The sequence below is a fragment of the Scomber japonicus genome, chromosome 2 (assembly GCF_027409825.1).
Source record: "Scomber japonicus isolate fScoJap1 chromosome 2, fScoJap1.pri, whole genome shotgun sequence".
Classification (NCBI taxonomy): domain Eukaryota; kingdom Metazoa; phylum Chordata; class Actinopteri; order Scombriformes; family Scombridae; genus Scomber; species Scomber japonicus.
Window position 1 is genome coordinate 31,818,850 of NC_070579.1, and position 22,504 is coordinate 31,841,353.

Here is a 22,504-nt window from a genome sequence, read left to right on the forward strand (position 1 = left end):
TTGTAAATGAGGGAAGATGAGAGTGTTTGCCAGACAGGAGATGAGGTTTGACGGTCGGTATTGAAATTCCCTGTGGTATTCAATTATGAGAATCATTGAGGAAGAGGTGGTCAGGATTTTTTTGTCTGCCACATTTTATAGTCTGTAAAAAAAAAAAAAAGAAAAGAAAAGCAGGATGGTGGTTTTTGATCTCATGATGTAGGTCAGCTCTATAGGAATGTGTCTGTAGAGTTTGATCAGTTTCATATATATCTGGCAGCTAAATGATGAGTTTGCATGAAAACATTGAAGCAGTAAATTTGCAGATCCTTAGTTAGTCTGCGACTGTAAAAAGAAGCAAAACATTCACAGGTCTGATTCGTTGAAAGTGAAATGGAAATTTCTCTCCCCACCAGTGTGAGAATGTGTGAAATTTGTCTGAAGATATTTGGCTTTGAGGCTGCGTGTGACATGCTGAGCGATGGCTTCAGATGAACCGTACAGAGACCCACTTGCAGAAATAGGCATTCAGATCAAGGCGGGCTTGATCTCTTGCGCATGAAACACACACAATTAATTCCTTTTAAAATAGATAAGTACAACACTTTTTTCTACCAAACTCATGCCTGTTTCTTCACTGCATCTTCTTGCTTCTCTGTAGTTACTGTCCCTGCTCTACCCATGTGATTTACTAAATGCTTGATACACTAAACCATATGGACAGAACAAGCAAGGCTTTGTGGAAGTCCTGGGCAAGGAGGCAGTTATGCGCGCCCACACTCACACACGAGCACACACCAATAAAACTGAAGAAGCGGAAGAAAGCAGGGGCAGCCTAGAGGGGGAGATGTTTTTCTCGACATATTGCGGGCGTGTGAGGATCCTGGTGGTATCTGTCACGCTGGCTGTGTAGTCATTGTGAAACACAGCATGTAGGTGAGAGATAGAAAGGTGCAGTGAGTCATTTTTTATGATGAAGTTTTAGTCAACATGAAAGAGAAAGCACCTTTTTTTCTCTCTCTTAAGACAAAAAGGAGACAATTTGAAGAGAGTGGAGAGCTGTGTTAAAGAGAGAGGGGTAAAGAGTGAGATAAAAGAGCTAGAGATGTTTCAGCAGAGAGAGACAGAGTTGGAAAGAGTAAGGGGGAGTTGTTAATGAGCTGATCATGAAGCAGCTGAAGGTGCCAGTGCCGCCCTACAGCCAAAGTCATCCTCATGTGGTCTGAAGCAAAACAGGGGCTGGGTCTGCCCTGCATTCTGAGAACAGCTAATTGGCTGCAGACAGGAGGTCTGATGCACTCACCAATCAGGCAGTTTCCCTTTCTTCTGTGTACTGTGTAACCCCTCCCACCATGTGAAGGTTTAAAAACAGGGGGAAGGCTGCGTACTTATTCTAGAGAGTTCCATTCTTCTTGATTGAACCTGCCTCATGAGCTTTGAACATCTACCTTGACTCATCTCCTCTCTAGAGCACTCTGTTAAAAACAGTTTTGAAATAGACTTTTTTTGCCTTTTTGTCAGTTCCCTCTTAATTGAGTTTAAGAGACTGAGTAGAGCTCCCGTTGTTACTTTGTGTTGCCCTCCATCTGTTGTCACTCCCCAACACTGTGGATGACTGTCGCATGAACCTGGACTGAATTTATCACCTGGCCTTGCTCTCTCTGTCCTGTGAGAATAGCCTCTGTTCCCTCTTCACATCATCACTAAGAACTGACACGTACTGTTAACCCTAGGTATGTATCCAACCACCGACTGTGCTCACTTCACATCTCCTGTGTGAGATATGTCTTTGGTTTTGTTGTTTGCTTTATGTACTTTTTGATTTTACATAGATGCTCTCAGCTACATTTTTTAGAAGTACAGCAGCAGCACAAGTGTGTGTGTGTGTGTGTGTGTGTGTCTGTGTGTGTCTGTGTGTGTGTGTGTGTGTGTGTGTGTGCTTGTGAGTGTATGTGTGCGTTTTCCAAGTTTGTGCAGGCAAATTGAGAGTGCATACCTATCCTAGAAATAGACCTGATGGGCACTGCTGTGAAAGCCAAAGCAGGTTTTCCTCTGTGACAACAGCTGCTATCTTTGTTTTCTGTATTCTCTCTATCAATGGTTTTGATAAGCTGTAATTTTCCACTGCACTTGGTCTGAGAATAGAGAAGTAGCACAGGCTGAGACCATGCTCAGACTGTTTGGTACATAATACACTAAGTGGTATTAGATTGTCTTGGCATAATGAAAATGCTATGAATTCAATTTTATGACGTAGTAATATGTACTGTGTTTTAAAAACTTTTAACCATTTTATTGGCTTGTATGGAGACTTTTGTATAAGTGAAGCAAATATTTTTGAGTGACTGTATAGGATGCTGAGAGTGACTGTCATTTATTTTAAATGATAACCCAAAAGCTTTTTGTAAGTACGTCACTATAGATGTAAAGTTTTTGTTTGTTTATGGGTTTTTTTACATATTTATTTAAAATGTCCTGGTTTTTCAGTGATGTTTTTTTTTCATGGCGTATTTCCTGGCAGTCCTCACCTGGTGTACGTTTTTTTTTTTTTGTTAATCTGACTTCCTTACCTCTTCTCATTCACTCCAGTCCAGTCATGCCCCTTGAGAGCTGATTCACTCAATAGGTCAATTTGTTAGTTCAGTGCCTTCCAAAAGCCATAAAGCATCAGAGATTAATGACTTGTACTATGACCACTTCCTCTTTACTGTTGTCTTGGTTTGACTTCCCGGAAAAGTTCAAAATCAAGGCTGCATCTGTTCAGGAAACTTATCTTAGAAGTCCTCTTAGCCATATTAACGAAATCATTCATATTAAGACTGAAGAGAAGGAAAAAGAAGAGAGACACAGAGACAGGGAGAGAGAGAGAGAAACAGAGAGACGGAGAGAGAGATAGAGAGAGAGAGAGATGTAAACTGTTTTTTTCAACCTTTTTTTCCCCATGTTGCTCCTCTCCCTCCCTCCCTCCCTCCCTCTCTCTCTCTATATATCTCTCTTCTCTCTGTGAAAGACAATATGTTTGTATCTGGAGCATGACAAGATCACATTTCACTGGCACTTACCATCAACCTGAACTCTTAAAGCTTTATAGCACCGAGTAAGACTACATATGCACAAACTGGTAGGCTTGTAAGGAAAGTTAGAAGTTGCACTCAGTTCAATACTAGCTAGATACTTATAGAGGATGACAATGTCAGAGAAGATTCAAAATTGTGAAGATTGCTGGGGTGGAGATGGAGAAGAGGCAGGCAACAAACACACGGTTCGCAGAAGAGCCTGTCTGAACGGAAAAGTACTGAGAGGCAGGGAGATGGGGAGGTGTGTGAGTGGGAGGGAAGGTATTCATAGAAATAGAGTTGTAGCTGCTTCAGTGCCAAGACACACTTGTGCACCTGTATGAAAGAGAATATCACATAGAGTATTTAGACAGAGAAAGTACTCATGTCTGGGGATAGTTTTAAATACAGAGACAATCTTTCCTGTGCGTGTCCCCTGCGTTCTGACATCCAAACACAGTACAAGGTCATATACAGCCTCCAGCACATAGGCTTTAAATGGCATTAGGCGGAGTCAAACCTGCACATATAGCTACTGTCAACATCATTGATCATTTTGTAGGTGAAAAGTAAACATACATGTCCTTGCACATCACCGTTCGTGACATAAGAAGTTTGACAGGTTCTCATATTGAACGTTTTGTGTAGTTTTAGTTGTTTTTTTCCACGAGGATTCTGCAACTCTTGTGCAGCATGTGGCTCATCAACAAGAAAAAAGAGAAGTTAAAATGCAGTATTTGATACTCATACCTACACATATAAACAACTACAGTGTTAAAAGGTAAAGCAGTAAATACATCAGAGTCTAGTTTACTGATGCAATAATTCTAATTCAGTTCCTTTTGTTTTTTTTGTTGCTCGATTTTCAACTTGTATGAATGAAAGTTGAAAACGTAGGGGAATTCTGGTGGCTCATATTATGAAGTGAAAATGATTTTTTTTTTTTGTAAGTGGGTCAAACGGGGATTTTCCTGGTTTGAACCACATCAGAGCAAGAAAACCATAACATATATCATTAAAAACTATGCTCACCTGACATGTAAAGCACTTTCCTTGTCAAATTGATTCATCACCTTTTTAATTATGAAACTGGTTGTACACGATGATGGCACAACTCCCTGTGTTTGCTAATGTACTTATATTGTATACATTCTTAAGCCGTGTAGGAAGTGTTTTACGTAAGGTTGTCAGGTGATGAGTAAGTCAATTGCGTAAGTGACATGGACAGGAAAATTACTTGACAATGACACATGAATAGAGCATTTATGAGTAACGTTAGGTAATGAGGTATTTCAGTAGTACAGCTTTTTTTTTTAAATAGTAAAGAGTACCGGCAGCTTTTAAAGTTGACATTCAGTAATTACATTTGACTTGTTAGCTGTCTTATCAGTTTGATTTAGACAAACTGGTTTCGCTTGGAGCCAGGCTGGATGCAGTTAGCCGCCAAGAAATGTAACTCCAAAGTATTATTTACATTCTTAGCTGGGTTGCTAACATGAACCGCTGATAAGGCTACACTCAAGAATTAGCTGATATAGGTCAGAGATGGGGGGGCTGTTGGAACAAGAAAACTTCACCTTGAAGATTGATTTTCATGTACCGTAGTCAGTGGGGCTAATATTAAGTTAGCTCTGGGTGGTCAGTAAATATGTCAAACTGTTGACTTAATCCACAATATCTCCTCTCACTTGTTAAACAGAGAAGATGTAATGTGGGTGTGAAGGCTTTGAAATTATTTAAAGGCCTCTTTTCTGCAAAAGCCCACTGCTGAGTTATGAAAGTGAAGTAGCAGTAGTAGTAATGTTTCTTTTCTGCTGAGTAATGAGTCAAATAATGGTATTGCTTAATGAGTTAATGCGTAATGTCTCAATGGTTACACATTTCAAGTAAGTTTCCCAACACTGTTTATGAAGTGCAAGTTTGAAAGAGGTTATTTTAGTTTAATGTGTGGGCTTTCTTTAAAACCTTGTTGCTGTGTGTGCTGGCACTCCAACAGAGATAAACATGTATTTAGTTAACTGATAATGTCAGAACAGGATGTGTGAGACCAATTTGGAAGCAGCAGAGTAAAGTTTGAGTGTTTATTTCTCTACCCCACACACACACACACAAGAACAAGAGGAATGTTTGTATTTGACTTTAATAGTGAGAAAGAAAGACAAGTTTCAGTTTATTCATACATATTCATACCAGACCATGTTGGGTCATACATTGGGTATAAACGTGGTTGCGTCTATGCACCATTGATATTCCCATTCATAGCCTGTCTTACTTCTGAACACGTGCCAGTGGATCCCACAGATAGCTTCTGGCTAGCATGTTACTCGTTGATTGTGGTGATATTATTTGGCTACAGCTCAAAATCAGAGCCTGAGCCCTGATATGTATCTTCTGACTCCAAAGTTTACTCTCAGGCAAGAGGGAAGTCATCTAAATGTCTTTTTAAATATACTTTAGTGTTGCATGAACTATAGAACAGTGGTTGTTTTTTTTGCAGTAGGAGTTGCAAAATTTTGCTCCCTCACATTTAAATGTACTTTTAGCTTGATTTAAAGTCTCAATATTATGATTAAAATGCGACAAAAACACAATTATTTTGGCTAATTAGACTTCCTCAGACTGTGCTTGATTGACATCTCTCTCTTTTTTGCACCTATGAAGGTGGAACAATTACACCATTATCATCCTTAATAGTATATGGAGTCTGGTGATTTCAGGTGATTCAAGCATAGCTCCCCCTGCATCAACCTGAGCAGAGGTCCCCTTAGCCACAACGTGTGTGAGTGTGCATGACCTTTATGGTCAAAGGGCACAGTTTTTACAGAATCCTTACTTTACTCTGAACATCAATGCTTTACACTGTTAGTAGTGCTTCAGAAGGAAAACCCATCAGGTTTTATTGACTCTCTGTATACTGTAGCACTGTTGCAGTGAGAGGTGTGGCACCTTACTGGGAGTTGGCTAGAGCACATACTTTAAGTTCAATATTAACTTGGCATCCTCTTGTTTAAACATTTTTCTTGGTTTGTCTGACTGCAAATATGGGACAAATCGAACTTTATTGAATTCAGACCTTCAGTAACTGCAAAAAAACATAAGGAACATATACTGTTCCTTATGCTTACAATGCAATGTCACGTTTTAAGTGGGGATCAGTAACATGATTACATCCAGCCTCACTGAGGATATACAGATCACAATCACTGTCAACATCCACAATCAGTAGACAGCAAGCAAAGCATGTGTGTGTGGGGTAGGAGGGAGGGAGGGAGATGTATAACAGGGCATTTTTCCCCCACTCCAAAATAGGTCAATATGTGCATATCCCTACTGAGAGACTCCAGGCCTCTCTCCACTCTGTGAAATATCTTGCATACTGTTACGAAGAACAGTGGGGGCTCACTAAAGTAGTCTGGAGCGTGAAACTGCTGTCGCTGAAAAGATTTAAACATACAATGAAGCATTTTAAGGAGACTGAAATTCAATTATTATAATGCTCAACTAATTTTTTTTTTTACCTTCAATCAGCTACAAACAACATTAGCATTGAGCAGGTGAAGAAAGCCGCAAACTAAAGTTTATCTAGCAAACTAAAGTTTATCTAGCAAACTAAAGTTTAGCTAGTAAACTAAAATGATTTTTGTCAGGATGTTTAGGTGGAGAGTAGAGTCAATATTGGACTTTTGCAGGTTTGGTGTACACAGCGCAACATATCTGCTGAATGTGTAAATAAAATATCTGTTAGCACGATAGCCAAAACTATTTTATGAGGTGATAATGTTTGACTGGCTAGTCCTCATTGCCTCCGTTGGTTGGGTTGGTCAGGTTGGTCAGGTTTAGACATGAGAAGTGAGATTGGTTAGGGTCAGAGCTAATCAGAGGCAGAGTAGGGGCGTGTCTGCACAGTATTTGGTTGGCGAAAAAAATAACATGTTGGCGATTTGTGTCTGTTAGCATTAGCTGAAGTTAGAACGTTAGCCAAAACAACTTTATTCAGCCATAATATCACAGGGATTTTAGTTCATCTTCCCCCAAGTGACAAAAAAATCAATTAATGCAACTTTTAGAAAACAATGACATGAAAGTAATGGGTGAGCTGTGTTGTCCATACCTTCTGTCATCTGTCACAATCTGTCATCTACTAAATGGCATATATCAAAGGAGGAAATGTCTCATAATCCACAGAAGTCGGACACAGTGTCCTCTACAATTCCCTGTCGAATGTTCTTTTGTTTTACAAGCAGATGAAACAAAATCAGCAGACCACAGGGAATTCAGCCACCCCTGTGGTTGCATCAGACCCCATAAACATTTTACAAGTCCCTGGAATAATGCCAAACATTAATTGTTCTCTCAGAGGTTAATGCTAGTAATTTCAGTGGTGGTTAGCCACCAAAAATGAACTGTAGGAGTATTACTGAATGTTCCCACCCTATTTGGCAGTGGAAATCAGTAGAGTAAGCATTGGTGTGGTATCAGACCTTGTTTGTTTGTTTGTAATGTGAAAGGTTTGTACTGCCAGTCCCACTGAAACTCAATTTTTATATTTTTCGACACTGCTGTAAATAGATTTGGAGCCAACAAGTTCACATCTCTCACATTAACTTAATAACGCAGCCTATTTGATGTGCTTATGCATGTTTTTCCCAGCAAAATGTCTCCTAACTACAGCTACTTGATCAATGTGGTGGAGTAAAAAAATGATTCTGAAATGTTGTTACTTCTATGTTTTTCCCCTTGTACTGTGTATATACTGCATTTGCATTACCTATAACTTTCTATAGGGTCCAGTCTACTTTTTTTCTTTTTTTTAAGTCTGTATCAGTGCTTTAATCTAACATAAAGATGTAGTTTGAACTCTGCAATGCCTGGTATGTAACATAGCGGACAAACACACACACGCACACACACATACAGAACACAGAAAAACACATGGGCCATATGAGTGAGCTTTTCAGGCTTTTGTTGACTTTGGCACAGAGCCGTCTCCACTCCAGCCCCGCATCCATTCCCTCACATAAACACACACACACATTCATACAACCCTGTATTTTACAGTCCATTCCTTTCACAAACATTTCCTTTTTTCCTCTCCCCATTATCCCAAGTGGATATGCATGCATTCTTTCTTGCTCAAGTTTTATGACTCGAGCCCAAGCTTTCTGTATAACAAATGTGTTTTTCACTTAAGTTGGTCGGGAGCCAAGTTTTGTTTTTCCTCTATGAAAATGATGGCTGTGTTTATGGTAATTGAGTTTATTTATAATAAAGAAAATGTTCTTGTAATAAACTGCCCTACTGTGATATTTTAGATAGAAAACTTGTCTTGAGTCCTCTTGGTTTTTCCTGGGCTGCATTAACACAGTTGAGTGTAGTCAACTTTAGTAGCCATGTCAGTGTGCAGAGGAGCGGCAGCAATTAATGGATTATCACTATTTCTTTTAAATAAATGCAAAGGCTTTTCTCATCCTTTTTAATCTTTTGTTAAAAAACATCTGTCCAATACACAGTCGCAGTAACTACACACACATAGACACACACACATGTATGCACTAATATGGCTCTGAGTGTGTTCACTTTCCGATATTTGGGGTCGAAATTCGGGCCGTCCAACCACTGAAGAGGGGGGACAACAACTGTCCGCCATCTTGTCAGTGCTGCCGAGCATATGGTGAGACCCCTTTCGCCTTTCTGATATTTTTTTTTCATCCTTCCATCCCTCACACCCTTTGCCTCTTTTTATTTTATTTTATTTTATTACGTCCTCCACCTTTCCTTCTTCTTGTCCTTCTCACCCCATCCTCCCGTCTGCCAAGCAAGTAGAGCCTGGTCATCCGAGATGCTACTGCTCTTCTTTTTTTTTTCTCCCCACTGCAGCCTTTGTTCACTTTCTATCTCCAAGAAGACATAAAGCGTATATCTTCCACCTCGCTCACCCTCCCCTCTTCATTGATTTGAATACATGCTACTGTTATCTTTTTCATTGTTTATTATCCGCTTTCTGCAGATGATGAATGTACCTTGTGTTTGTCAGAATGATTATAGAACTTGCCTTTCCTGCCACCTTGCACTCCAGTCCTAAAATATAGCCTTTATTTGTACAGAAAAAGTAATCCTGAACAAATACCAATTATAATATCTGCAAACATAGAGCTTTTTTCAGTTTTTTCTAGCATCTAGCACCTCAGATTGTCATGTTTCTTTATTGTCTATTTCTATCCCACAGGAGACACACACAGAAGTAGTTCAGTATGGCTCTGAATGTACCGGGTCTGGTGGTGATGGCGGTGTTCTACCTGCTGATCTTGGGCACGGGCATCTGGGCATCCATGCGCTCCAAGAAGGAGGAGAAGAAATGCACAGGAGATGGCATGGAGATTACGCTACTGGCTGGACGCAACATCAACTTACTCGTCGGCATCTTTACTCTTACAGGTAAAGTAGTCATAGGGATTGGGGTTTCAGTTTGGATACTAGCTTATCATTTTGAGTCTTTCTGTTGTGCTTATGATGATAAATATTGAAATATGATCTGTTTTGAAGTGAAAGAGAGCTATGATGCAAAGTAGTGTTGTTTCTAAACCAAGTGGTTGATTGGTATGTATGATGAAGTCAGATGGATTGCACAAGTTGTTGTGGTGTCTGCATCCTGTTTCTCAAAGATGTGTTTGTCTCTTTGCAGCTACATGGGTGGGTGGAGGCTTCATACTGGGTATAGCTGAAGCAACATACAACCCAACATTAGGTGCAGTATGGGCTCTTATGCCTGTACCTTATGTCATGACCTTCTTCTTAGGTGAGTAACACCATTGACCAAAAACCTTCAACCCCTGAATCATAAATCCTGACTCCAATTAGTGTACCAGTCTCTTCTGTTCTACTTCTTCTAGTCCTTCTTCTTCTTCTGTTTCTAAGAATGTCACTTGATTCGTCGTCATCTTTTTCTACGAATTATGTCACATGATTCCTCTTCTACGAATGATGTCACGTGATTGCGATCTGGATCCAATTAAATCGACAGATACAACTGCGCTTCAAAAGCCTGACATAGATCTTGTACGTAAGGTGTAATGGTCTCATATTCAGGGTCTGAAATTCACACCATCAGGCAGCAGTAAATGCCACTAGAATTAGATGTTGACAGCAGGGTATCCAGACACATATTAAATAGCATTCCCACACTGCAAAACATTATTTTGATAAAGACTTTGGACCTGCAAGATCTTTAGCACGTCTCCAAGTTAAATGTTCAGATCAGGGGAGATTGTTAACGTTTTACATTCACTGCTGACTGTGTTTACATTGGGTATCTAAAGAAGGTAATTTGGGATATTGACACTTGAGAAGATTACAAGTCCACACTACTAGTTTTGATAGCAATGTTATTTGCAATGTAAATGTTTTAGCAACTGACACAACCTGCTGAGTAGGATGTCTAATCAGTTCCAGACAACTGAAATGCAGCTAATCTAATGTTTCCACATCAAAATTGACTTTGTCTCCTGTACCAAGCTGAAATCCTGTTGACCACTAATAGCACCAATCCTCCCTACAACCCCCATCTGACAAAACCAATAAAACTGTCACTCACGTTAAAAATAGGACCCTGAGAAATCAGTAGAGGATGGTAACTTGAGGCAACAGGTGCAAAGAGATGAGTTCACCCAGAGAGACTTGAACTAAAGAGACCTGAATTCACTGAGCTGACACACTCAATTATTCATGTGTAAACAGTTGCAACAGGTGAAATCATCAGCATTCAGGTCCGATGTTACAATAGCCCGTGTGGTGTGAGAGTTATGGGAACGGGAAGCTCCAAAGTCCCTGATCAGGAAATATGAGATTCTCTGTCCTGTACGTGTCCATTGTTGGCAAAGTGGACCCATGAGTTCAGCTGAAGGTGTTTATTGTGTTATCTGGAAGGAACACTTGTTTTTCCTTATTGTTCACGCACAGTGTTCCTCTACTCTTCCGCTCCCCCTCTTCCCCTTCTTCCTTTCTCTCTCATTTGGGTTTTCAAATGATCAAAAATATGGGCATGTTTGGAAATATATGACCTTATCATTTCCATAAGAGAAACTGATTTCACGCTTATCCTTTCCCCTCTTGCTCCAGGTGGCTTTTTCTTTGCCAAGCCCATGAGAGAGAACAACTATGTGACAATGATGGACCCCTTCCAACAGAAGTATGGGAACTTCCTGAGCAGTGCGCTGATCTTTCCTGCACTGGTGGCCGATGTGCTTTGGGTGGCACGCACACTCGTCAGCCTGGGTAAGTTACCTCACACGCAAAACACTGTTTGGCACTGATGTGTGCACACTGTGCAATCATGCAGGCACCCACAGATATGGGTACACAATGTGCAAACACACTAGGGAGGAAAAACAGGTGCCTGTTGATGATTGGTGCGTTTTGGCACCAACAGAATCATGTCAGTAATGTGAAAGTGAGCAGGTGAGAAAAGATAAAAGGAACATCTGACAATGTGATACTAACATCGCCAGCACACACTACATCTTTAGACATCCACAATGTCCTTTTGTCACATTCAAAATAATTTTATATCAATGTATCCCTGATCCGTTATAAATGATTACATTATATTGTAAGTGTTTTTGTTATTTTGACCACACCACTGATTTAGCCTCTTCAGCTCAGTAGATAAGAGTTTGTTACGCAACAGGTATTCCAAAACCAAAAACACTAGACCAAAAGTACTGGTTAAGTAAAGAAAACTTATTTCTGTAATAGCACACACACAATGTGTGAAGGATAAATGTTTGCAACTCTTTATTAGATCTTGGGAAGTTCAGCTGAAATAGAGTTACGTCTGCTACACAAATCAGGTAGTCCTCAGCCTAAGCACTTTTTCTCTTGTAATGTTAAAGTGCAAACATACTGTCTGGACATAAAATGAACAAATTTATAAGCTAAGCAGCCCAACAGGATTATGACAGAACAAAACCTAATCTTACATTTGTCTTTAGCATACTTGTAGACAAGAACAATGTCGGTCTTCAACATGGATCGCCAAACAGTGAGTATATTAACTATTCGACTGTCATCTGGAAACATAAAAAAATGAGTCAGTCACACAGGCTACCTCTACCTGAAATCAAGACCCTGTAGTTGAACAGAATTTCAAGTGGTAAATCTGTCACTGTTATCACTGTAAACTGTGGCAGTGCTGAACAATGCAACACCTGACAGAAACTAAGTAGGGCAAGACTTAGCGTACTGTCAAGTTACGGGCAAATGGATCCAGACAAAATTACTTTATTTTTATTTATTTATTTGCTATACCTAAGCATAATAAGGATAAAGCCAAATAAACACACATATCACACACATTTTACACTCAGACACTTGTCTTTGCTTTACAAATTTTGACCTTTAGCATATAAGCGCAACAAGGGTCAGTCACTAAAATTAACTAATTGTTGCAGTGGATTATTATCACTATAATTGATGAGATAACAAGATAACTTAAATATATTATATTAATATAAAAGTGTCTCCTTGTGATATAAGTATTGCTATAGTTGTTTCTATATATGCTACTAAATTTGTTGCTATTGATTTACTGTTCTTTCTATTCTCTGTAAGTGATAATTTTAATTGCGTGTGTGTGTGTGTGTGTGTGTGTTTGGGAGATGGGGGCTTTGGATAGTGAATGCAAGTGTGTATGTGCTCTGCGGTGTGAATGTGCGTGGAGGTTTTGGTCGCAGAGAAAGTGCGTGTGTGTGTTGACATAATGTTTTCTTGTGTGTGTTTTTAACGCTGTTTTCTTTTCCAGTGTTATTTGAAAAAGGGGGTTAAACATCGAGCAGCCTGTTGATTGTGAAAGGTGATCAATTATTCAAACCAGATTGCTGTGTCATTAGAGACGTTTTTTCCATTGTCTGTGCCAAGGGTCTGACTGATTGACAACGTTACATGTTGAAGTATAAATTCATCTATGTGTATAAAATGATGTTAAAAAAGACCTGAAGGGATACAGTGTTTGAGTCACCAAGGTAGCTGTGCTGACGCTCCACAAAAGGACTGGTAGGGATGCAGGAATGTTTCTGGGATGGTTTTGTCCAAACATATTAAACCAATATAGAATCAGGGGACCCCTCACTCCTCAGTAAAACCTCCTAGCGTTGTTTCTGGGACAGTAATTCATCCCCAGCGTGTGCTTGGCATCGTATGCACACTTGCGCACACGCACACACACACACACACACACACACACAGAAAACATGACACTCTAGAGAGTGCACTGAGCATTTGGCCCACAGTGTTGTTGCTGGGAGACTGTTTATGTGTGTGTATGTGTAGTATGAACTGGGCTTCCTAGCCTCCGTGTGTGTGTGTGTGTGTGTGTGTGTGTGTGTGTGTGTGTGTGTGTGTGTGTGTGTGTGGTGGTGGTTCAGTGCCAGATAGGATTTGACTTTGAAAACACACTTTACATGAGCTGTCAGTCAGCTGTATAGTATCAACAATACACAGCCTGGTCACATTTCTGCCGGGAAGGAATCAAAGACAGGACATACTGTAGAGGTTGAAAAGCAGTGTTTTTGTGTGTGTGTGTGCACACATGCGCATGCATGAGTTTTGAAAGCGGGATGAGGATCTAAAAACAACACAAGGTGTATTTAGACAGCTCGTTCCCTCTGTCCATCCCTGGTGCTGCCCATTAAGATCTGGCAGCCCTTGAATCTCATTTCAGCTTTCCTCTTCCTAAATTTAGCACAGTAGGGAACAGCACAGCTCAGCACAAAACAGACAAGAGATCTAGTGCTAAATCTGGAAAGGGACCACCCAAGAATTATTTACGATACAGTGACATGCTGTGTCATGTCCCACCATAAGAAGTTATAGCATAAACAACAACACTAAGGCTGTGTTGGATCTGGATATGTATCCAGCCAGGTCCAATTCACAGCAGGCATCAAAATGCATCTCAACTGACCTGAAGCTATGAACTCTGAAAACTGAACTATGATTCCCAGATACATTTGAAGGAGTACTGCCTGCGCTGGTCTAAAATACTAATTTTATAATAATTTGTACAAAAATAATTAAACCTCAGTCAATTTGTTATTCTGGTGAGGTGTACATTTGCGTCACTTGCTAGTTCTGAATGTGAAGTGCTGAGTACATTCACACCAGTATTTAGAGCTTTTCTAACTAGATGCATTTTAATGCCAAGTATGAGCTGGAAATTAATAAGTATAGTAACTAATAACTGTTTCGTGATGGGTAGAATTGTAGAAAAGGTACAAAAACAAACTACTTTAGATAATATGACAATGTATGTATTAAATAGAGTGACAAAAACCTTCCGGCATAACAGATGAGATATCAAAAATGTCAAACACAGTGTGAGAGGTCAAACTGAAACAAGCATCATCTCAACATGAAAGGATAAAAAGTTGAGATGGGGTGGTTAAGGTGGTGACAGGTCAGCGGGGTGGGGAGTGGCGATCGATGGTGCCGATCTGACGCTTCTCTGTTTAAGGGCATTGTTGTGGTGTGGCTGCAGGCTGCGGCTGGGGGAACCCTGGCAATGTGACAGAAGAGACGGTGAAGGTAGTGACGTTTTGCTTGCCTTGTTTGAGTAACAAGATTTATTCCTTTTTTTAATTCACATGTTTACATTTACTTATGATTTTTTTTCATATAAAGTTTCAATTGTTTCTCTATTGAAGACACTTCTCTCTATCTTTTTCCTTTCTTTTTGTTTTTTACCTAATTAAGCTTTAGATTTATCAGTAGCTGTTATTACAAAGGTGTAATTCACCCAAGAGGGTGAAAAAAGGAATGTTTTGGAGTCAATCAGTCACAATCAATAGGCTGCTTCTGTTACGTGTTTTTGTACAGGTCTGTTTGTTATCATTTTAGCATTATCACTTTTATGTTGGCTTGTTGCATTATCTAAGCTCTTGGATGCTTTCTAAAGGTTTAAGCCAAAGCCACACATGCTTAAGTTTAACTTTATTGACTTAAATAACTAGCAATGTTTGCTCTTTTGTTGGTAAAAGTCTCATTTGTTTGTCAGTGTTTTTTGGGACATTTCGCAGTAAGGCATATGAACAGTATAACACAACAATGTCATTGCCTAGCTTTTAAGTAAATTAAAGTATAAGTACATAAGAGTGGATGCATGTATATGTGTGTGTCTGTGTGAGAGAGACATGATTTAAAAACAAAAGAGACTAAGAATCTAATAAGACACTTAATTAAACTCACCACATAGGCAGTTGCATGTATCTGTAGTAATAAAACATCTATGAATTAGGCATCTTGCTGTAAGACTTGGCTCTGTCAATCCTCCGGTGTTCATCACTTTGCTGTGTTGTTCCAGGTGGAACTATGAGTGTGATCCTGGACCTGTCCTACGTCTACTCCATCATCATCTCCTCAGTGGTGGCCATAATCTACACACTGCTGGGGGGGCTCTACTCAGTGGCGTACACAGATGTCATCCAGCTCATCCTCATCTTTGTCAGCCTGGTGCGTAACATCTATTCACCCCTTTACACAACAACCATGAACAATCAGGGGAACCTTAGAGCTCCAGCTCCACTGTTCTATTGAATGATGAACATCATTCAAGTCTGTGTCTGATCAGATTACTCATTCAACTACATAGTGGGAAAAAAGTGGATGAAAGGATACAGGGATCAAATTTCAATATAAAGTCTTGTAGAGGTACCTGCTAACTAATTAATCATGCTAACTGATTAAATTACTTGCTAAATTAAAGCATGTAGGCTACTGCATTCATTAGCTTAGTCTATTTGAGTTTTCCTTCAGTGTTCAATATGGCTACCAAGTTAATAAGACGGTTTATATTTGACATGTTAATAAAGTGTTTGCTGCTCAAAGACCAGACAGGGTGTCTTAGTATGTGGTGATAGTAGCTTGGAGACATAACTACTTTAGCTGACAAGCTAACAACGGACACTGTCACAATAGCTCTCTGAATTTCTCTCTATTTGCATATTATATTATTTGTATATTGTTTTCAGGATTGTTCTTTATTAAATTTAATAAAGAGTTATTTGAGGGGGGTAAAAGTTCAGCGAGTCAGCAAGCTTGCTAACTGACAGTAAGCTAATCTTGTTAGCTCATTTCATGAAATTTCCATTTTCGAGTGCTTTAAAGACTTCTTGTTTGTTGACTGAAAAGTTGAGTTTCGAAGTCCATAATATTCCATGAAAACTGGCCCAAACTACATTAGCTGATGACAATCACGGGATATGGTTACAAAGTTCCAGGATGGCCATACTAAGTGGATCTTGTGATTACATTATTTTGACAATAAATACTCATAATTCACAAACAATGTGAGCTAAACCTAAACTCAAAGTGACACAAAAAAGCTGTGAACCACCCACACAGAAACTGGAGCTTCAACTCCAACTCTAGTTTAAGTTTCCTAATTTCCAGTGTCAGACTGAAAATGTCCCCCACTGCGCCCATAATCAGATTAGCTGTCTTTGTGTTTGTGTATGCAGTGGGTGTGTGTTCCTTTCCTGATGACCAACCCACACTCTTTGGACATCTCACTGACGGCCTACAACCAGACTTTCCAGGCTCCCTGGGTAGGCACGGTGAAGCTCGATGAGGCCGGCAAGTGGTTCGACGATTTCATGCTGTTGGTAAGTGTGAGGGGACTTTATATACATACACGGGAAGTACAAAATGTAATCTGATACACAAATAACGCTGTATTTACATAACTCCTGCCTCGCAGCAGTTAAATTAAATTTAACCCTGCTGTTAAATTAGCAGACTTATTTCAATAAAACAGCCAAGCATAACAACAGCAGAAAGTCATGAGAGGATTATTCTTTCTGGTCTTGCATTGCTGTACAAACTGACTCCTGTCATCATGTCTGTATTTGTTTTTTGCACCAGGCTCTAGGCGGTTTAGCCTACCAGGCATTCTACCAAAGAATCCTGTCAGCCTCATCTTACACGCAGGCTCAGGTGACCTGCTTTGCTTCTTCAGCCTTCTGCCTGGTGCTAGGTATCCCCTCCGTGCTGATTGGAGCTGTGGCTGCATCTACAGGTACTCACTCTTAACTTACAAATTCAGAAAAGACCAATTTTGTCTCACTTCAATTCTTCCAATGTCTGTGTTGGCCAAAGACCTATATTTGGAATGGAAAAAATTTAAAATAAATGTATCCTCTGAATCTAAGCATATTTAACCATTTTATGTTTCACTTGTTTCACTCATTTATTCTTCTTCACCGTTAACGTGTCTTTGTCTTAATCAAATGTATTCATCGGTCCATCCTCCTAGACTGGAACTCAACCCTCTATGGATTGCCTACCCCATATGAGCGCAAAGAGGCAGGCTCCATCCTCCCCATCGCTCTGCAGTTCCTCACACCCGCTTACATCTCTGTCATCGGCATCGGAGCTGTAGCTGCTGCTGTCATGTCTTCCATGGACTCAGCCCTGCTGTCCTCTGCCTCATTGTTTTCCTCAAATATCTACAAAAACATCATCAGGAAGCAGGTGAGTCTTTTAGATAAGAGATATATTACTATACTGTCTTACAAAGGAAGAGCAGAAACTACAGAAACAGTGAAGTTGAGACACCACCAGCATGCCAGAGGACATGCCAGAGGACATGCTGGTGGTGGGGGATACGTGGTGTTTACATCAAACAACACGTGTTCTTGTTTTTTCTTCAGCTTGCCTATTTGAACTTCTGAGCTACTTAATATATCTGAATATGCAATTCAAAGGTAGCTCAACCACATCAAATCATGCAAACTCCACTAAAGTCAGAGGCTGACAACACTGACTGCTGCTCGTTAGTAGTTAGTAGCTAGTAGCTAGTTAGCGATTAGCTGGTCTAGTTTATGTGTCTTTACTTTCTCTCTATTATAATTACATTTTGTTGTAACCTTACTCATGTGATATCGCAAATTCAAGTACTGCGATATCATCAAATCAAATTTTTCAGTTAGAAGAAACTGATAGCTAGTAGCGGATAAATCAGCCTTAGTTAAGGCTATCTCACCAGCTAGTCTTAACCCGAACTGCGGTTTAGATTTTACTCTGTGTAGTTCCTGCACATTTTAAATGGTGTTTTTCAATTATTTAACTGTTTGTTTGTTTTTAACCTCATAATTTCTACTAAATACTAACTTTTTATATACTAAAACAGATGTCAAACAGTTAGACTCTGGTCTTAATTTGACCAAATGTGGATACCTTTTTGCTTTGTGTTAAACCTTCTTATATTCAAAGACAATACTGCTGAATATAATGTTTCTGTTGATTTGGAGGAAGTGTTCTATGCTTGAATAACTGACATAGACAGCCAAAGCTGTGAATGTGTGGTAGTCAGGATTTGCCAGTCCTTGGAGCAAATGTTTTAAAACGGCTGCTTTTCTGTGCAGTTGACACACATCAATGCCACCACTGTGTGTGTTGCCCTAAAAGTTAGGTAATCTTGACCTCTGCTGCTTTGATTTTGTCTTCTCCTTCTAATTCCCCCACAGTCACTGGTATAACCATTTGATGACATTTATGCAATGCCATTATCCCCCTTTAAGGATCATAAATCTGCCTTCTTTTACAGTCCACTGAGAATAAAATGCCTTTAATGGCCATCATCATGAAACATGTGTGGGTAACACCAAGACATTTGCAGACTGCATCATTATTGTACTCTGACAACACAAGTTGGAGGCAGCAACAAAGCAGCTATTGGCTTTACAATACTGTACGTACTGTACAGTATGCCCACTGTGTCAGCTTGATCTTATTTATGATGTTTGCCCTCTCATAACAATGATCTAGTTCATTATTTCACCTCCAAGGAATGTTCCATATAATGAGCCAGTTCACTCGGGCTGTTATGGTGTTGTAGCCTTTGTAAGGGGATCTCTTGGCTGAACAGGCCTCAAGAACAGATTCAGATCATATTGTACTACAAAGTGTAATGTGAAACTTAACAGTTTGTCCTTCTGTTTCTTTGTTCAGGCGTCTGACCGTGAGATGCAGTGGGTGATCCGTATCTCAGTGGTGGTAGTGGGTCTGGCTGGCACTGCCCTCACCTTCCTGGACAGCAGCGTCCTGGTCTTCTGGCTGGTGGGTGTGGACATGTCCTACACCATCATGTTCCCTCAGTTGGTTTGCATCCTTTTCTTCAAGATATCCAATGGCTACGGAGCCACTGTCGGCTATCTGATTGGAATCATCATGAGGATCCTGAGCGGTGAGCCACTCATCGGCCTGCCGCCCGCCATACGCTTCCCTGGCTGCCGGCTGGACGCTGAGGGAAAGCTGACCCAGTTCTTCCCCTTCCGCACTGCAATCATGATCATGTCGCTTGTCTCCATTCTGCTCTTTTCCTGGCTTGCCGCCATCATTTTCAACAAGGGCCTGCTCTCTGAAAGGTGGGATGTGTACAAAATCAAGCGCAAGCAGAAACCAACAGCCAAAGCCACACAGGACAAGAGGACCAACCCTGAAAACGAAGAACCCTCTGTGTCCAAGCAGCTACTGGACACTACCAGTTGCTGAAGAGGGCCATGAAGAGGGAGAGAATATGGGCTCTGGCTGGAGCGGACAAGTTCGCCTGCCAAGCTGGAGTTCACAGAGGGGGAACAACAGCAAAGGCTGGACATTGAGTACAGATTCTGTACTAAATCACAGTGAATTTGTGGCAATAACATACAGACCTACATTAACAAAGTGTGATCTGAGCTCTCTGGCACACTACTTCATCAGATGCCTTGGCTAGTGTATGTTAGAAAACAAATTATTAGCCAGCATAACATACAGTGTGGATAATTTCATTCATATAGGCCCCACTTATATAACAACCAAGCTGAGAATAAATTGAGATTGTGTTGTTTTATACTGTATTTTTCTTTATACATCATTGAAATAGAGGCAATCCACACAAAGATGCCAGAGGTAAGTTCAGCATTTGAGCCATTAATATTAACTTCCATTTGGAAAAAAAGAACAGGACTAGTTAAATAAGTGATGAAGTTAAACCAAGTTAAATTTTAAGCAATACAACAAAGAAACCTACTTGTACATTTTGTACAGGCTGAGAAACTGCCCAGATACAGAGAGGGGAAGCGTCTGCTTCTTGTTGTTTCCTAAACACCAACAAAAACAAGCAAAAACACACTTGCACAAGAAATGGATTTTATCCCAAAGGAACAATCAGTCCAACAGAATGATGATAAAATAGTTTACAATTCACTTTGAACAAAATGTGCAATTATTTATAAGCTTTTACTGGTTATGATAGAAAGCATCAGACTGTGTCGCTCTTAGAAACAGGAATGCAAAGAGCCATCTGATTTATTCTTTACTAAATAAATCTGAATCAGCTTGGCCCAAGTGTGGCTAGCTGGAAATGTGTCTCATGAGCTGTACTGCGCCACAAGTGCGTCTAGCTTCTCTTTCAGTCTGAACTTCTGCAAACAATTTGCAACAATGCATAAACATGACAGGGCTCTCTATCGCACCAGAATAAAACAATGCCTCCCAAAGAACAAAAAACAAGCGCACACTCTGCACTGTTCCATAGCGTATTTGCTAAAGACATTTTATCATTTAATAGTCTGTTTGAATGTGATCTGATCTCTTCCTTTCTCTAGCTGATCAGCTGCATCAGGCACTTATCTACAGCATGGGCTGTTAGTTAATTTTAGATCATTTTTAACTTGTGAAATAATCATTGCTCTCACACCAGCTTTAATTTTGTTTTAAAATGACAGATAGTACTGTTTTCTGATCACCAAACTGCTCAATTGTGTATCACCCTAAATGTATGATTTGTAAAAGTCCACACTCCAAAAAAAAGGTTCTCTATTTTGTAAAAGTGAATTTGTATGCAACAGGTGGAAGTTATGAGAACATATCGAACATGTGAAGGTTTATATTTGTATGTAAATGTTCACCTCTCAATTACTGATCAATAGACACCAGCAAGTTTAAGACTTTTTTTTCTTGTTACAACACTGTGACAAAGTGTGAAAATCACCCAGGTACGGATTACTCAAGTGTCCCATCCTGTCTGACTGTGGCTTTGCTGTGCAAGCAATACTGAAACTTACAAACAGCAATCAATGACACTTGGACAAAAGTGACGCAAACACTATGTCAGGCTTTTGGATCGCTAAATACTTTTTAAACTAATGTTTATTTAATATTACCCATTGTGTTGTGAACGGCGGCAGGGAGACACAAAGCCACAGAACTCGATCTCCCAGCACGCCACGGTTACTGTTGGCCCATTCCCCTTGGTTGCAATTTTTACTAAGATGATTATAACTGAATGTAGCGGTTTACTACAACTGCATGGAGAGAAAGAATGCCAGACATCTCCCTCGTTTTCCTCCTCCTCACCCATTCCTCCCCCTCCTTTTTACTCCGTTGTCTCTAAGCATGGAATGGCTCAAGAGAGGTGTTTTTCAGCACATTTGTACTGTACAGTTATTTTTGTAATATACTAAAGCTGTAGTTTACAGTGGGATCATTTTTTTTTCCTCTGGGGTGGTGGAAAGGTTTGCAGCTAAGATTATGAGAATTTATCACGAAACTTTCAAAACAGTACAAATTTTACTCCTTTTTATTGATTAGTTGTTACAGAGATAACTGACTGTTCAATTTTTGTAATTTATGTTGTGTTGTACTGAGCCTGCAGTTTGTTATGCAAAGAGATTCTCACTAATGAGTGACAGTCAGAAAGCCTTCCTCTATTATACTGTAGCCTTAAATATCACTGGAAACTGGTTTCACTCCGCTGTCTGCGGTTATTTGCTGGACATCTTAAAATGGATGTATACTCTAGTCACTGTTCAAATACCTCATGGAGTTGTAATGTTGGCTTTAAGTATACAAAACTTTAATCTATGACTTCTGACTTCTATCCAAAACATACTGTATGAATGTCTTTTTCCAAAGACTGATCACACAGAACAAACTGTGTCTCAAAACAGTACCCATGCAGGACACAATGCATGCATCTTTTTTATGTGCGATTGTGATTTCTACCAATATTATACTCTTGTACTGTACAGCCTAATCATGATTTGTATATTTACACTTTTTATTTTTTACCTAAGTTGATCATTATGCGTTGTGAGTTGTAGAGGGGAAAACACAGATGTGTATTTTATCTCAAGTTAGCAACGTTTTAAAGTCAAATACCTTTTTTGCAGATTAAATGTAGAATATCACCTCCATGTTGAGATCATCCTCAGATTACTGGGCGACAACTCACATATTTGTTCAGTGATTCTGTTCATCTTGAACAGACGTGTCACATGTCAGGAGAAAAATGCTACATGCCTATACATGACAGTAATATCACAATGAATTCTTGCCCAAAAAATGACATGCTGTCTCCAGACATATGTTGGAAACCTCAGTCCTCAACAAGCCGTCCACAATATATCGAAGGACAGCAAAGCCTTCATAATTGAGTG

The 22,504-nt window shown here is 39.8% G+C and overlaps 1 protein-coding gene across 2 annotated transcripts; it reads left to right on the forward strand.

Annotated features, from left to right (window-relative positions):
* The first annotated feature begins 1,065 nt into the window (after positions 1-1,065).
* On the forward strand, positions 1,066-20,728 carry LOC128375032 (high affinity choline transporter 1-like). 2 transcript variants are annotated; one of them, XM_053335258.1, is made up of 9 exons: positions 1,066-1,712; positions 9,262-9,470; positions 9,718-9,831; positions 11,151-11,306; positions 15,388-15,536; positions 16,544-16,687; positions 16,947-17,100; positions 17,338-17,555; positions 19,035-20,728. In XM_053335258.1, the coding sequence occupies exons 2-9, from the start codon at positions 9,287-9,289 to the stop codon at positions 19,575-19,577; spliced, it is 1,662 nt and encodes a 553-aa protein (XP_053191233.1). In that variant the 5' UTR covers positions 1,066-1,712; positions 9,262-9,286; the 3' UTR covers positions 19,578-20,728. The 2 variants fall into 2 exon arrangements, with proteins under 2 accessions (XP_053191233.1, XP_053191242.1); XM_053335267.1 differs by lacking the exon at positions 1,066-1,712 and adding an exon at positions 8,530-8,706.
* Positions 20,729-22,504: the final 1,776 nt, after the last annotated feature.

What these genes read in the sequence shown, in the direction of transcription:
- LOC128375032 (XM_053335258.1), top strand. Translation starts at nt 9,287, where the DNA reads ATGGCTCTGAATGTACCGGGTCTGGTGGTGATGGCGGTGTTCTACCTG. An exon ending in ACGCACACTCGTCAGCCTGG is followed by an intron (nt 11,307 to 15,387) that starts GTAAGTTACCTC and finishes GTGTTGTTCCAG; the next exon opens with GTGGAACTATGAGTGTGATC. An exon ending in TCCTCATCTTTGTCAGCCTG is followed by an intron (nt 15,537 to 16,543) that starts GTGCGTAACATC and finishes TTGTGTATGCAG; the next exon opens with TGGGTGTGTGTTCCTTTCCT.